Source organism: Colossoma macropomum, unplaced genomic scaffold, assembly GCF_904425465.1.
Source record: "Colossoma macropomum unplaced genomic scaffold, Colossoma_macropomum, whole genome shotgun sequence".
Lineage (NCBI taxonomy): Eukaryota > Metazoa > Chordata > Actinopteri > Characiformes > Serrasalmidae > Colossoma > Colossoma macropomum.
Window position 1 is genome coordinate 1,517,830 of NW_023494810.1, and position 14,946 is coordinate 1,532,775.

At 39.4% G+C, this 14,946-nt stretch overlaps 1 protein-coding gene across 2 annotated transcripts in view; it reads right to left on the minus strand.

The window, feature by feature from the left end:
* Window positions 1-14,946, minus strand: part of igsf21a (immunoglobin superfamily, member 21a) — a 470,124-nt gene that overhangs the window by 188,264 nt on the left and 266,914 nt on the right. For both annotated transcript variants that reach the window (XM_036559644.1, XM_036559643.1), the window contains exon 3: window positions 671-792. In XM_036559644.1, the coding sequence (XP_036415537.1) occupies window positions 671-792 (122 nt within the window). The remainder of the gene's footprint in view (window positions 1-670; window positions 793-14,946) is intronic.

Genomic DNA, 14,946 nt, shown 5'->3' on the forward strand with positions numbered 1-14,946 from the left:
CCCAAAATCATGACTGTAGCCCAACAGATGCAGGAACAGTGCTCTTTTAACTTTGGGTATGCAGTTTCAGGCAAAAATGGGGTCACGGTTAACAGGTTAAAATATACAGAATTGCTTGCAGCTCAACAAAACATGAAGTCAGCTTCAAAAGTTTGTAGAGACCTGATTATCTGAAATCTAAGGTATTAACAGGGTTCCATCTTTGCTACATTACTTTGCGCTACTCTTCTGGAGAAGCTTTACAATGGCTGTTGGAACTTTACTGTGAGGATTTGACTGCATTCAGATTTCACAAGAGCATTAGTGAGGTCAGGTACTGATGTTGGATGGTCGGTTCTGGATCACTAACTCTTCCCAAAGGTATTGGATGGAGCTCCATCACTCTAGAGAACACAGATCCACAGCCCAATGCTGTTGGGATTTATACCCCTCTAGCCCAGGCTTGGCATTGGGCGTGGTGACCTCAGGCTCATGTGTGGCTGCTCCAGAGAGTCCCATTATATTTGCAATACTTTTTTTAAACTGATTATACAAGCTGTCTGTGCACAAATACTCGAGTGCGCTATAAAGTGGCTGAGCTCACTAATTAGAAGGTGTGTAGAGTAATAAAGCCAGCCACTTATTTGGCATGCTGTAAGATTAAAAATTCACTTATAGATGGGCATCTTACCGAACTGTTGACTGATACACCAAGTCTTCTCGCCTGCGATAGTCCTCCATGTGGGAGTAGTTGGTATTAAACATGGCGTCATATGTGAAAATCTTCTGCTTAATGGTGCCGCCATCTGTAACCTGTCGAGAACAGAAAGAATGACTTCAATAAAAATGCCTAATTTAGTTCCATTGGATGTCACATGGGCTACGTCCAGCATTCAGTCATATGGAAAGACTGATCTCTCCAGTCAATTTATGTCATAGGTTGATTTTCTACAAGGGAGAAACATAAATATGGCATTTTTTTGTGCAATTTAGTGCACAATATTGGAAAAAAAACAATAAAACAATATAAAATATAAAATGTGCCATGACTTTTGTACAGGCCACAATTTCCACTATGTTATATTAAGCAAATAAATACTAACTATGCACTAAAATGTGCACAAAAAGTTCTCTGTATACACTGTGTTACTTATTTTCACTTAGAAAACCACCAAAACATGACCAGGGGTGCCCAAACTATCGCATACAGCTGTGTATCACATGGCAAAATGACTGGATTTGGTCACCAGCTCTATAAGACCCACTATGGCCACAGGCAAAGTTAGTACTCAAGCTTTCAATTACTGCATTGATCTGTTTAGCTCTATTAATGGGCCACTTTTTAAGAGCTGATGGAGACGGAATTCAAATTGCCTCTGTGATAGCAGATTAAGAACCTACCTAAAGCAATATTTTTACAGGACATATAATTAACACAATGTTCCTCCTGAACCCAAATGCAGCGGATCAGCCAAGACATGTTTGTTCTTTAGTTCTGAATCGTAGATACAAGGCGAATGTATGATGTATATGATGTATTATAGCTAATGTATGATGTATGTATATGATGTATCTTGAAATCTTGAACTTTGGAAAACTACAAGAACTTTGGAGCAAAAATAGAAGGAAGGAAGGAATAAAGGAAGAAATACATACATATATATATATATATATATATATATATATATATATATATATATATAAAACCTCACTCTATAAAATATATATAGAAGGATGCCAGACAGCTAACGTTACTGGTAGAAAGTCAAATATCAAAGGGCCTCATTCTCCAATATCTTCCTGAGTTTGTTGTCCAATGTGTTCTTGAGAAAGATCCTAAGACAGAGTCTCCATCAGATTCATGACGTGTTCTTAAAGCGCAGAACTGTTCTCACCTTTGTGTTCTTGAGTGTGTGTAGATTCTGTTCTTACCTAAGAACAAATCCCACATAAGAGAACATTGATGAATGAAGAGTCTTTGTGAAAACTGCTTAAGTGGGTTTTAAGACATTTCTCCTTAAGCACGGTTGGTGAATGAGGCCCATTGTCTTTTTCATTAACCTGTCAAGATTTTTTTAGCACCACGATGGAGATTCCCATCCAACGTTAATGGAGAAAAACACAAAAAGGATACAAAATCGTGAATTCTGTCAAACCAATTACCTTTTATAGTTGGTATTTCATTTTCACATGTTCATAGATATCAATGGATGTGATAGAATAAGGGGAAAAAAGAAAAGAAAAGAAAAAAGGCAGCTTAGAACCGCTCCATGGTAAGATATCAACAGCTGCCATATTTGTCAGAACTTGTACATTTTCTGATTTAAACTATATGTCAGTTGCTCTAATGGAAGCACTGTTGTAACCTGGGATGGCCAAAAACTCACAGATGCAATCTAAGGGGTTGACCACAGAAGCAAAATACTTTCCTGGTCAAAGATACTAATATGAAAAGTAAATGCTTTGTTTTATAATCGAGTATAGATGCTATATCAAGGTTTATGAGGAACAGGGCTGGAGAAAAAGCTAGGAGTACTCAATATTTTCCTTACTATTTATTTTAAATCAAGCCAAGGTCAAAGTTTATTAGAGCTTTTTACAACAGGTGTTATCACAAAGCAGCCTTACAGAAAAATCTGGGTCTCAGCCCCCATGAGCGTCGCCAGTGGCGACAGTGGCAAGGAAAAACTCCCAAAGAGCAAAGAGGAAGAAACACTGAGTGGAACCAAGACCCAGAAGGGGAACCCATCCTCCTCTGGTCGACACCGGATTGCAAACAGCTTTAGTATAAAGTATTATAGTACAAAACAGGAAAAACAGGCAGAACAATGGTTAATTAGATAGTTTGAGTTTATGCAACAGCAGCATCATCAGGAGGGTCAGTTCATGCTGGTGAGGTATGCACAGCGCTATACACCGAGAAGCTCCATGGTGGTCAAACCAGTCCAGAAGGCTGGCGAGCAGTGGCACCCGATCAAAGCGGAAGAAGCAACAGCATCAGACGCGCAGGACGGGCAGCTGTTGCCCAGAGAAATAAATAATGACTAATAAATAATAGATACCTTTTCCTTCTCTTGTAAAGCTGCCATTTTAGAGACACAAGGTTTCGTTTCCAAGCTGTGTCAAAACGCCTCTTTCAGTAATCAGATTTGCTTATGTGGTTTCTGATCTATAAAGATGGATATATTCAGGCTTCAAGACGGCTGCTACGTTACACTTTCCTCCATTCATATTGATTTGGGATAGGCTGTTCTGGCCGTAGCAGTCCTGACGTCTAAAGTTTGTTTGTCGATCAATCTATTTCTCTGTACTTTGGTGAACTTGATTTTTTCTCTTTAAGTAGCCTCGAGTCAGTTGAGCGCGTTAGCCCAGCGCTCTAATCATGACTGATGCTTGCGCTGGATTTCATTGGTGGCTAACAGTCCACGGCTCCCAGGAGCTAATGAAATGTGACGAAGTACGGTGGAAGAGGGGGATATTCAACGCACTCCTCGCTCAATTCATCTCTTTCTTTCCTGACGAGCACCTTTCTTCACTAATGTCCTCGGGGGGGAAGAAAGCGGCTAAGCAGCTGAATGACTGAGCTGCTTGTGCCGAGAGAGAGAGAGAGAGGGAGAGAGAGAGAGAGATGGAGGAAATGGGTGACAGTGACGGGATTTTAATGGCAGTGTTAATGCTCAATTTGAAGGCTGAGAATGTTCACTTTGATGAGATAGATGACATCTTTCTTCCTTTATTCCAGTTCTCACTTTATTAGAAACCCCTTTCTTGTAGCCCTTTGGGTGATATGGTTGGGGGGGGGGTGCATTTAGAGACTGTAGCCCATCTGTTGATGAACAGTTTGTGCTGGTATTCCTCTAAGCCTTTATCAATCGTCGGTTTTTGACCACTGAGTGGCTCCTGGATATTTTTAAGACTGACCATAATTACCTACTGAGCTTAAGGGTTTTGCAGCCTAGAACTGGGCGGCACCAGGTTTGCGTAAGTTTATACTTTATACTTCAGTTTGTGCGTAAAGTCTTTACTGAGTCCTCAGTTACACTAATTCTAAACTGTCTTTTTACTAAATTTGGTTTCCACCACAAATCTGTAAGTTGTGTCTGAACTAATAACAACTAATGAATGTGTACGTTGCTTTAACATGATGATAACATCTTTAGAACCGATCAGTAAACCTGCTGCCATGGAAACGCAGCAACAGTTTGCTCTGACTTTTCAATGGAAAAAACATCCAGCATAGAAGAGAACGATGTGTACAAGTTAAACTGAATAAACTGCAGCAACACTGACGTGGTGGTGGTGTCTTAGTGTGTGTTGTGCTGGTATGAGTGGATCAGACACAGCAGTGCTGCTGGAGTTTTTAAACACTGTGTCCACTCACTGTCCACTCTATTAGAGACACTCCTGTGTTGTTGGTCCACCCTGTAGATGTAAAGTCAGAGACGATAGCTCATCTGCTGCTGTACAGTTTGTGTTGGTCATCCTCTAGTCCTTCATCAGTGGTCACAGGACGCTGCCCACAGGACACTGTTGGCTGGATATTTTTGGTTGGTGGACTATTCTCAGTCCAGCAGTGACACTGAGGTGTTTAAAAACTCCAGCAGCACTGCTGTGTCTGATCCACTCAGACCAGCGCAACACACACTAACACACCACCACCACGTCAGTGTTACTGCAGTGCTGAGAATGATCCACCACACAAATAGTACCTGCTCTGTGAGGGTCCATGGGGGTCCTGACCACTGAAGAACAGGGTAAAAGGGGGCTAACAAAGTATCAGAGAAACAGATGGACTACAGTCTGTAACTGTAGAACTACAAAGTGCACCTATATAGTAAGTGGAGCTGATAAAATGGACAATGAGTGTAGAAACAAGGAGGTGGTCAGAATGTTATGCCTGATCAGTGTATAGAGTGGATGAAGTGGATGGTGAGTGTTTACCTGTGATTAGTTCCTTCTTCTGTTGGTACCAAAGACTGAGCTAAATTGGATTGATTTGCAAAAAACAACTCATGCCAACCCCTGCAATCATAAGTGGGACGGCTCCAGCAAACCACAATCCTCTGGAATTATGAATAAAACGTACACGGAGGGTAAACGATTCAGGGGCAAGGGGTAATATTTACTCAGCCAGCGCAGCCTTTAAATAACCAAAGATGACGCCAGGCTTGTTTGATTAATTTCGCTTTGGTAGCTCTACCTGTTGCAACCTTTCTTTCAAGTGTGAAATTAAATGCGTTTTCCCCCCATGAGGTTTTTTCTGTCCGTAAAGATCTAGTTCTAAAATATGCAAAGAAAGCTTTGTTAGATAAAGCTCAGGCGTGAAACAGCTAAAGCGTGTGTTAGGCTTGAGCGCAGACCTTTGGGACAAACAGAATGGTTTTAAATTTTTTCAATGCTTTCAAATGTTGAAACCTGACCTGACCATGGACATGTAAGTGACACTGCCTCTGGTTTGAGCAGCACCGGATTGCAATGCTGTTTTTCTCATCTTCCCGCATGCAAATTAATCAACGACTGTAATTCTCAAAAAGTTTGGCTCAAAGTTGGATTTTAAAATGAAGTTTGAAAGAAGTCGTTTTGTGTGTCATTGTCTGTTATAATGTGGACAAGACCAATAGCACCTCACTCTATAAACCTTTACAACTGTTTAACTGGTAAAATCTTTAGACAGACCGACAGACCGACAGACAGACAGACAGATAGACAGACAGACAGACAGACAGACAGACAGATAGATAGATAGATAGATAGATAGATAGATAGATGAACACCCCTGTTTCCACCATAGTTTTGACACACTATCAGCATTCATTCATTCATTCATTCATTCATTTGTTTGTTTGTTTATCATTTGATTAAAATGAAAATTGGGACAATAAGAAATTTTGAAAAATCATTAAAATTGGGACAAAATTACCAATAAATACTATTTTAAACCAACAGGTCTTTTTTGCAGTTACGTATCCAGAGAACATCTAGACAGTTTCTTTTTGTGCCAGAGGGGGCGACAAAAACAGACCAAAAATCTATGTTTTACTTTTTTGGTAGCAATTATTTGAAGTTAATTAACATCAAAGGTTTTACTGCAGTAAAGTTACAATAAGCAAAGTAAACAGTAAAAAGTAAAGTTTAGCAATTTTTAACACGGCATAATGCCTTTTTTACAGACATAAGTAATTTTTAATTAATTTTGTCTCTAGAAATTAAGCTGTCGAACATTGTTAACATTGACACTGATATTAACAACAATAAACGTTAACACTAATCTCACAGATGCAGTGCCGTTGTTGAACTGTCTTAGCAGAACGGGCTGTTACTTTTATTACACTGTTATTACTCTTCCTTCGCATCTTCTTCACACATTAAACCGAGCACATCGGACTGGATGTGAACGATTCACTGCGTTAAAAACATAAAACATTGAGTTTGTGTGAAAAGACGTCACAACTGTTACATAATGGACTATAATTAAGCAAAACACAGCTGCTGAAGGCATCTTATCTGTGTACCAGCGATCAGACTGCGCAAAGCTCATGTTAATAAAATAACTAAATAACTAACTAACTAACAAAATAAATAAATAAATAAAACCCATCTGTTTCATGGCTGTTATCAACAAAGGTTACTAAATGGTCACAGAAATCCCCACTAGTTACTGTTTTCTCATGACACTTTAGTTTGATGTATCCAAGTTATTCAATCAAAGTAATAATTCAGCAAAAATTACGTTTTCCCCTTGGCCTAAATGTAACGCAGTTGGTGTCCAGTGTTGTTTAGTGTCCTTGAGTTATTTTCTGTTTATTGTTTCTTTAGATCTGTGCGCATTTATCATGGTAAAACATTTCATTCAACGGAAAAAATCTGTATTTTGGGTGACGTTTTGTGTGGCGTCACTGCGTACGTCACATGTAAGCTGCTTAAACCTGCAGCGCTCCGAACTTCAAACGTCTTCCTGCATAAACTGGCTAACCGCAGACACAATGCATCATGCATATGATGAATCAAACTGAGAGAGTAATTACTCCGCTGTTTGTCAGATGACAGGGCGGATGTGCTTCTGTGGAACGACGGCCCCCGAGGCAAAGGCAACAAGTCACAGTTTGCCCCAGGAACACACTCTGGCACCGGTCGTCAGGCACAAACGGCTATTACGGCCATCTGCTCGTCTCTTTAAGCGCTCTTCTCGGGCAAGCAGGCGCGCCGGGAGCTCCGCGCCGTCTTGCTGCGGAGTTTACAACGAGGTGACGGCGCAGAGGTCAGGCACTAAAAGCAAACCCGTGTTTGAAAATTGTGTTTTCCCATCAGCTTGATGCCAACCACTATTATAGCTGTCTGTAATAAAGGCTTTAAAACTGCAGTAAAAATGGCGAGAAGCAAGAGAGTCCGTCTGACATCAGTCTGATGGGAAAAAAGTGGAAAAGCAAAGTGCTCATCATGTCTGAATATCGGAAAAAGGTAAGGACCTAATAGTGAACCCTGACTACAGATGAAAAGTGTATAAGGCTGTTTGTGAATTCAACAGAAAGCATCCCTCACAAACAGCACAGTCAGAATTTTGAACACACCAACTCAGTGGCGAATTCTGACTATTAGACCTATTAATGTCAAGATTTGGTCAAGAAATAGGGATAAAAACCCACTTTTGTGATAATGCTAACTTCTGCTAGCATCCCTGTGGGATTCTAGTTGTGTGTTAGCAATAAGCTAACGGCGATCCACACGGAAATTTTTTGGCAGTTCAGATGAAACACAGACATTTGAAGTTTATAACATGCCATGTTTTACTTAAGGCTTGTGACAGACACATTAGCATATCATCAATAATAATAATAATAATAATAATAATAATAATAATAATAATTTTATATATGTAGCAATTTTCATGCCGGTGGCAGCTCAAAGTGCTTTACAGACAGGTGATAATACATAGTTATAGAAGAGATCACTAGTATTTAACTAAAATCAGAAGAAAATGAAGAAGATTAAACTACAAGATAAAAACCACGAGACGTTTAGTTTTAGTTAAATCCAAATTTAAAGAGATGCGTTTTTAGGTGCTTCTTAAAAGTGAGCACTGAGCTTGACTGTCTAATAAAAGGTGAACTGAGCTCCACAGTTTAGAAGCAGAATAACTGAAAGAGCCTCTCCATGTTTTCTGTATTGTACAGAGGGTCTCTGTAGAAGGCCACTATCTGCAGATCTTAGATTGCGTGCCGGAACATAAACAGACAGACTCTCTGTGATGTAAGCAGGTGCTAGATTGAGCTTTAAAGACTGGTAGCAGAGCCTTGAAATCTATCCTGAATGATACAGGCAGCCAGTGCAGCTCTTTCAAAATGGGACTGATCTGATCTCTCTGTGTTGTTTTTGTTAGGATGCTGCTGCATTTTGTACGAGTTGTAAGAGATGTATAGTTTTCTTAGGAAGTCCAGTAAGAAGAGCATTACAGTGATCAACTCTGCTTGTAACAAATGCATGAACAAGTGTCCACCTCTTGTTAGTCAAAACGTGATTGGCTGATTCCTCTGTCACTTTGTAATTACAGTAGTTAATCTAACAGCTCAGGCCTTTTCTTCAGCTCTTAAAGTTCTAACCAATCGGAGAGCTGCATCTACCTGGGTACCCCAGAAAACACAATTCCTGACTGGCCAATTTTCCGATTAGGGAAATCGGTTTTAAGAATTCAGCTCATTTGTTTCCATTCAAAACTAAAGAATGAAGCAGGAGTAGTGCTGCACTCTTAGTACCATACTTGCAGATTTTAAATAATGATTATATTAATTAAAAATGAACTATAAAATTGATAGGGTGCCATGCACCCGTCCCCCGGGCCCCGACGACAGCCGCGAGCGCTGTGAATCCCGAACACTGCATTCGTGCCTCTCGTGGCTGCCGTTGTCGCCCCTTCCCCTCTCTGGAGGCTGATGTCCTCCTCCCACTGTTACCGGTGTCCCTTGACGGTGTTCAGGACCCTGACGAGAGCCGCAAGAGCTGGCGGGAAGGCGGGGCCCGGGGGATGGCTGCATGGCACGTACGTGTATTTTTTTAATTCCAAGAAATGGTTAAGCTTTCTCTGAAGGCCTGATTCCCTTCTACACGTACTTACATACAACTATGCACTATGATGAAGTCAAAATGCTGAACATTTATGCTATTTTGATTATTTGCTATTTTTTTTTAAGAATATGGAAAAATACAAGTGAAAACTAAAAAGGACAAGATGACAAGAATCATAGCAATAAAAGTTAAATGAAGAAAAGAACAAACAAAAAAATGCATTTAGGTGTAATAAACAGTATTAAAGTGTTCTTTTGATGGCTTTTCTATTGCTACATCCGACAGAATGATAGAAAGTGGGAAATGCCAATTTTCCAACTTCGAAATTGCACTTGTACAGCCAACAGAATCAAAATTAGGGGGAAACTCAAGAATCCTCTTCAGAAATCCTTCAACCTTTCCCAAAAAACAAAACAAACAAGCAAAAATATATACATTTAAGTGTACTTGAAAGTATTTAAGTGTAATTTTGTACTTTTGTTGGCTGTTCTGTTGCTGTGTTTGAGTGATAGAAAGTGGAAAAAGCCAACATTCCAACTCCGAAATTGCACTTGTACAGCCAACAAAATCAAATTTAGTGGGAAACTCAAGATTCCTCCTCAGAAATCCTTCCGCCTTTCCCCCAGTAAACTACAGTGAATATGACACCGTATACCTGATGCATTTCTGTGTGATCTATACTTTTCATTCTAGCAATGGAAAATAAAAAGACAGATATGCCTTTTCTCGACATCCTTGCTTCCTTTTCCCGTGTGGTGGGCGTATTATTCAACACACACATGCTTACACTGTAGTTAACCATCTGGTATGTACAACGTTCCAATGAGCTCTTATACGTAGTATATGTTTATCCAGCATATGCTTACAAAGCCCCTTTAAGACATCGCTGTGCAGGTTATTTCCTCAACATGTCAAGATGGTTTAATTAAATAGAGTTATTTATTATTTAATTCTTAGATTCTACAGAAGCATTAAACACAACAAGTCTTCGGTTCTGTGGCGCTTATGTGCAAATAATGTTGCTAATATTATTCAGCAGCATTGTAAAACACACGTTAACATGCCGCCACCACATCAGTGCTGAGAATGACCCACCACCCAAATAATACCTGCTCTGTGGGGGTCCTGTGGGGGTCCTGACCACTGAAGAACAGGGTAAGCAGAGATACAGATGGACTACAGTCTGTGAAGCTGATAAAATGGACAAGGAGTGTTGGCTAAAAATTTTTGTCAACAACTAAATTCATCATCAATTCATTCTGAAAATAAGCTCATACACAGACATACGTTCATTACTTATATCTCTCTTAGAGGCAGACAACAAGCATGGCTTTATTTTAAAATGTCAACAAAATTATTATACAGTGTGATCATATAATAATGCTGTTCTGAAAACTATCAATCAGGTGTGTCCAAACTTTTGACTGGTAATCTAGCCAGGTCCGTGTCACACAGCCTCACTCAAATTAAAGTCACAGTTTGAGGTGACACTTTGACTTTTTTACAGACTGTGCCACAGTGTAGTTGCCTCAGAACTCGGGATAATTGCCCGACCGCATGAGGTGCGGACGCGTCCGAGCCTGCCTGCGCTACAAAATGAGAATCTGCCCATGTTTGTTCAAGTGCATATGAAAATATTCGATAAGCAGGGGCCGCTCGCTGACAAAATCAGCAATCACATCGCGAGTGGCGGAGGGGGCAGAGCAAAGGTTATTACACTCTCCCAAACAGAAACCTCCACTTTTGTCATTGCGGCTCGAGAGGACGATGAAGGGACTGCGGAAAACAAAAGAAGCCTCATTGACGGGAAAAATACAAAGCAAATAATTAATACGGCAGGTAAACAAGTACACAAACGCAGAGGACCGTGATTTTTCACACTGTTTGAGTGTCGACGTGGTTCAAGATCACCCACTGTTGACATGACTGTTGACGCTAGTCATGGTTCTGTACAACCACTGTACATGTTAATGGATGAAAATGGAAGAAAAACAGTGAGCAGCTTTGTTTCTACTTACACCAGATATCAGATAGATAGATAGATAGATAGATAGATAGATAGATAGATAGATAGACAGACAGACAGACAGGTAGGTAGATAGATAGATAGATAGATAGATAGATAGATAGATAGATAGATAGATAGACAGATAGATAGATAGATAGATAGATAGATAGATAGATAGATAGATACACAGACAAGTAGATAGATAGATAGATAGATAGATAGATAGACAGACAGACAGACAGGTAGGTAGATAGATAGATAGATAGATAGATAGATAGATAGATAGATAGACAGACTGACAGACAGACAGACCAACAGACCGACAGACAGATAGATAGACAGACAGACAGACCGACAGCCAGACAGACAACCAGACAGATAGATAGATAGATAGATAGACAGACAGAGAGACCGACAGACCAACAGACAGACAGATAGATAGACAGACAGACAGACAGACAGACCGACCGACCGACCAACAGACAGCTAGACAGATAGATAGATAGATAGATAGATAGATAGATAGATAGACAGACAGACAGCCAGACAGATATATAGATAGATAGATAGATAGATAGATAGATAGACAGACAGACAGACAGACAGACAGATGGACAGATGGACAGACAGACAGACAGACAGACAGATAGATGCAGTACAAAAATAAGAAGTAAACTGCATAAATACTGTGCAGCTGATAATGCAGTGGTGCCTGTCTCTCCCATCATGAATGAATAAGTGACTATGTACTGTAAACTATGTTAACTATATTACCATTTGTGCTGTATGACATGTATGGATGCATAAACCAAGTGAGAGTGGAATATGAAATATGTATAAATGTATAATCAAAGTGCTGTCACAGACAAAAATCATAAACCACAAATGAATTTTTTTTGGCCTTAAGTTAGAGTCAGTGGTCTTAAAGGGCCCAAGTCATGAAAAAAAACAAAAAAACAAAAAAAACAATGTACTTTACTTTTGATGTGGTATGCAATCATTGTTAAAGTTTTCAAATGTACTATTCACTGCCCAATCCTTACTGTCCAGCTTAGGACAATAAACCTATGACCTATTTTTGAATAATGGCATATCAGGAAAACCAACATCTGCCCACTGAGCTTTTCTGGCTATGCCACGGGTGTGAGTGTGAGGCTGCTCTGGCCAAACCTTTAAACCCCCCCGATACAAGACCAGCATGGCTACACATCCACCAGTAGGAGACTAAACACACTGATGTCAACTACAAGTTAATGGCAAAGACAAATACACCATGAATTTACTGTATAATCTGTTATATGTTGTACTTTTATTGATCAAACAAGGGAAATGTGTCATTTTGCTGCCTAACTACACCCGTTCTCAGAGCATCGGTGTCGCCAGCAGAGCGGCTCCACCTGTGAGACTTGAACTTGCAATCTTCCGGCTCACCTCGCTCTCCGCTAGGCTTCTGGCAGCCCCCCCATCTGCCATGCAGCACGTCGACATGAATAATACTGCACCGTCTACAACAGAATTCAGCCAAGATTTTATTGGCATCATCTCATCCAGCGTGACCTGCTATAAACTTATAAGGTCGCTGTTTGCAGACGGCTAAACGCTGCTGAGCACGACACTGAAAAGCAGCGCGATCAAGCCGTCTCGACTCAATGCCACCTTCATTTCATGCGTTTCGCCTTAATGAATTCCCACCCATTAATTAAGATCCCTGAGTGAAATGGCGCGCATCCCTGTGGACCACATCTCCTTGACTACGGAGGCTGGTACCTGAATGGAGGAGGAGGTGATGCAATTGGACGTGGACAAATGAGCTTTGATTTGAAGGAAAAGAGGGTCTCATGGGAAGTGGGCCTCTTGCTTGGGTTAGCTCTGTTGAATCTGGGCCATGTGTTACATTTATGTTTGTAAGTAAAGTGAAACTATTTAATTAGATACTGTTGAGTATAACTACTATTATGTAACTATGTAGTTACTATGTAACTACCATGCTACTAACCTATTATTACCTAACTATGTAGCTGTTGTGCTTAAATAGCACAGCACAATGACAATAACAACTCCACACTTCTAAGGGTTAAGCTCACAGTCTGGCTGTTTCTTTATTCTATCTCCTATTTTTATGGTTTTTGCAAGAGATGGGTTTTCGATAAGCTGCATTAGATCCTTAGATGGGGAAAGAAAATACTAGTCAGCAAATCCTGTGAAAATAATTTCAGCCTTGCTTGTAATAACATTTGGAACCTAAGACAGAAGCTGATATTAAAAGAAAAAAAAAGCAATTGAAAAGAACAGATGGGGCAACTTCTATCAACTCCATAGATGGCTAAGGGGCAACTGAAGGAGGGAGTCGGATGAAGGGATGAAAGAGGGAGGAGAAGAGGGGTGGGATCCAACGTGATCTCCACTCACCTCGGCACATTCCCAGGGTCGTACAGAGCCACGGTTATTTATAGAACATCACACACTCGGCCGCCGCGGGACACACACTCCAACCCCACCGTCTCAGGGCCTGTGACTTAATCTGAACATGACCTGAGATCACTTTCACTGCCAAAGAGATTATGTAGCTCCAGGAGGAAGCTTGCCCTTTTTCCCTGCATGGATTTATTTATTTATTTATTCATTTAATTATTTATTTATTTACTGGCAGCATGTGAGTACCTCCCCAATGGCATAGATGATATGCAAGTAAATAATAATAATAATAATAATAATAATAATAATAATAATAATAATAACAATCAAGACAAAATCATTGATAAATATCGATACTGTCATTATTTAAAATCACTTTAATAAATGAACGTGTATCATAATATTATATTCAGTAGATCGATAGGCTTATGTGACATAATAATGAATTAGTAATAATTGATTGTCCCTACATAATCGTACATACCCAGTGACATTGACTGCAATTACATCATTTCACTAAATGTGCAATTTTGCCATTTAACCCCTTAAATGTCCACGGCCCACCCAAAGTTTTATTACACACTTCTATAAGCTAAGAATATCTCAACTGGTTTGCACTGAGGTCCCTGTTATTACTGAATAATAAGCCCTAGTATAATAAGCCTGGGATTTTAGGGGGTTAACCCTTGAATTCACTTTGTTACATTTCATTTGAAGGCTACCTACATAAGGACTTCATTACACACGAATAAGCACTGAATAGCATATTTATAAAGCAATACTTGAGTATTTATGAACAGCTTATTAATCACAAGATAACATAAGATGGTTCATTAGTAAATAACATTGTACTGACATAAGGGATCTTAAACTAGTGTGTATGTTCTTTCCAATTGATGGAGCTTAGACAAGGCTATGCAGAGGCCTAAATAAAAACACTATATTAATTGTATACATTTATAAGTACAAAAGTTCAGTTTTTCAGATGTTACAAAAGGAATAAATGTCTATCAACCTTATGTCCACCCCCTTAAAATGCCAGGCTGATTACATTTACTTCATAAAATATCCTTTGTCATCTTGCAATTATTGGCATTAGCTTCTCATAAATACTCAACTACTAACTTTATAAGTATATAATTTAATACTTATTTATGTGTCATGAAGTCCTTATGCAGCTAGTCTTCAAATGAAGTGTTAACCCTTTTTTCTTAATGGTAAAAATATTTTGGTAACATTTTCTATGAATGTCAGCTTTGTAAGCATATATAAACACATTCATAACATGTTATAATGCATGCATAAGACATTATAAACATAGCTATAAATATTTATAAAAATGCATTATACATTATAGCCATGTTTATTATGCATTATGGATTGTTAACATAATACATTATAAGTACTGATCATAACAAATTATAAGAGCTCATAAGTCGTATTTGTCCGCTCTAAGTAAAGTGAAGCGTACTGTACTAAAGCCT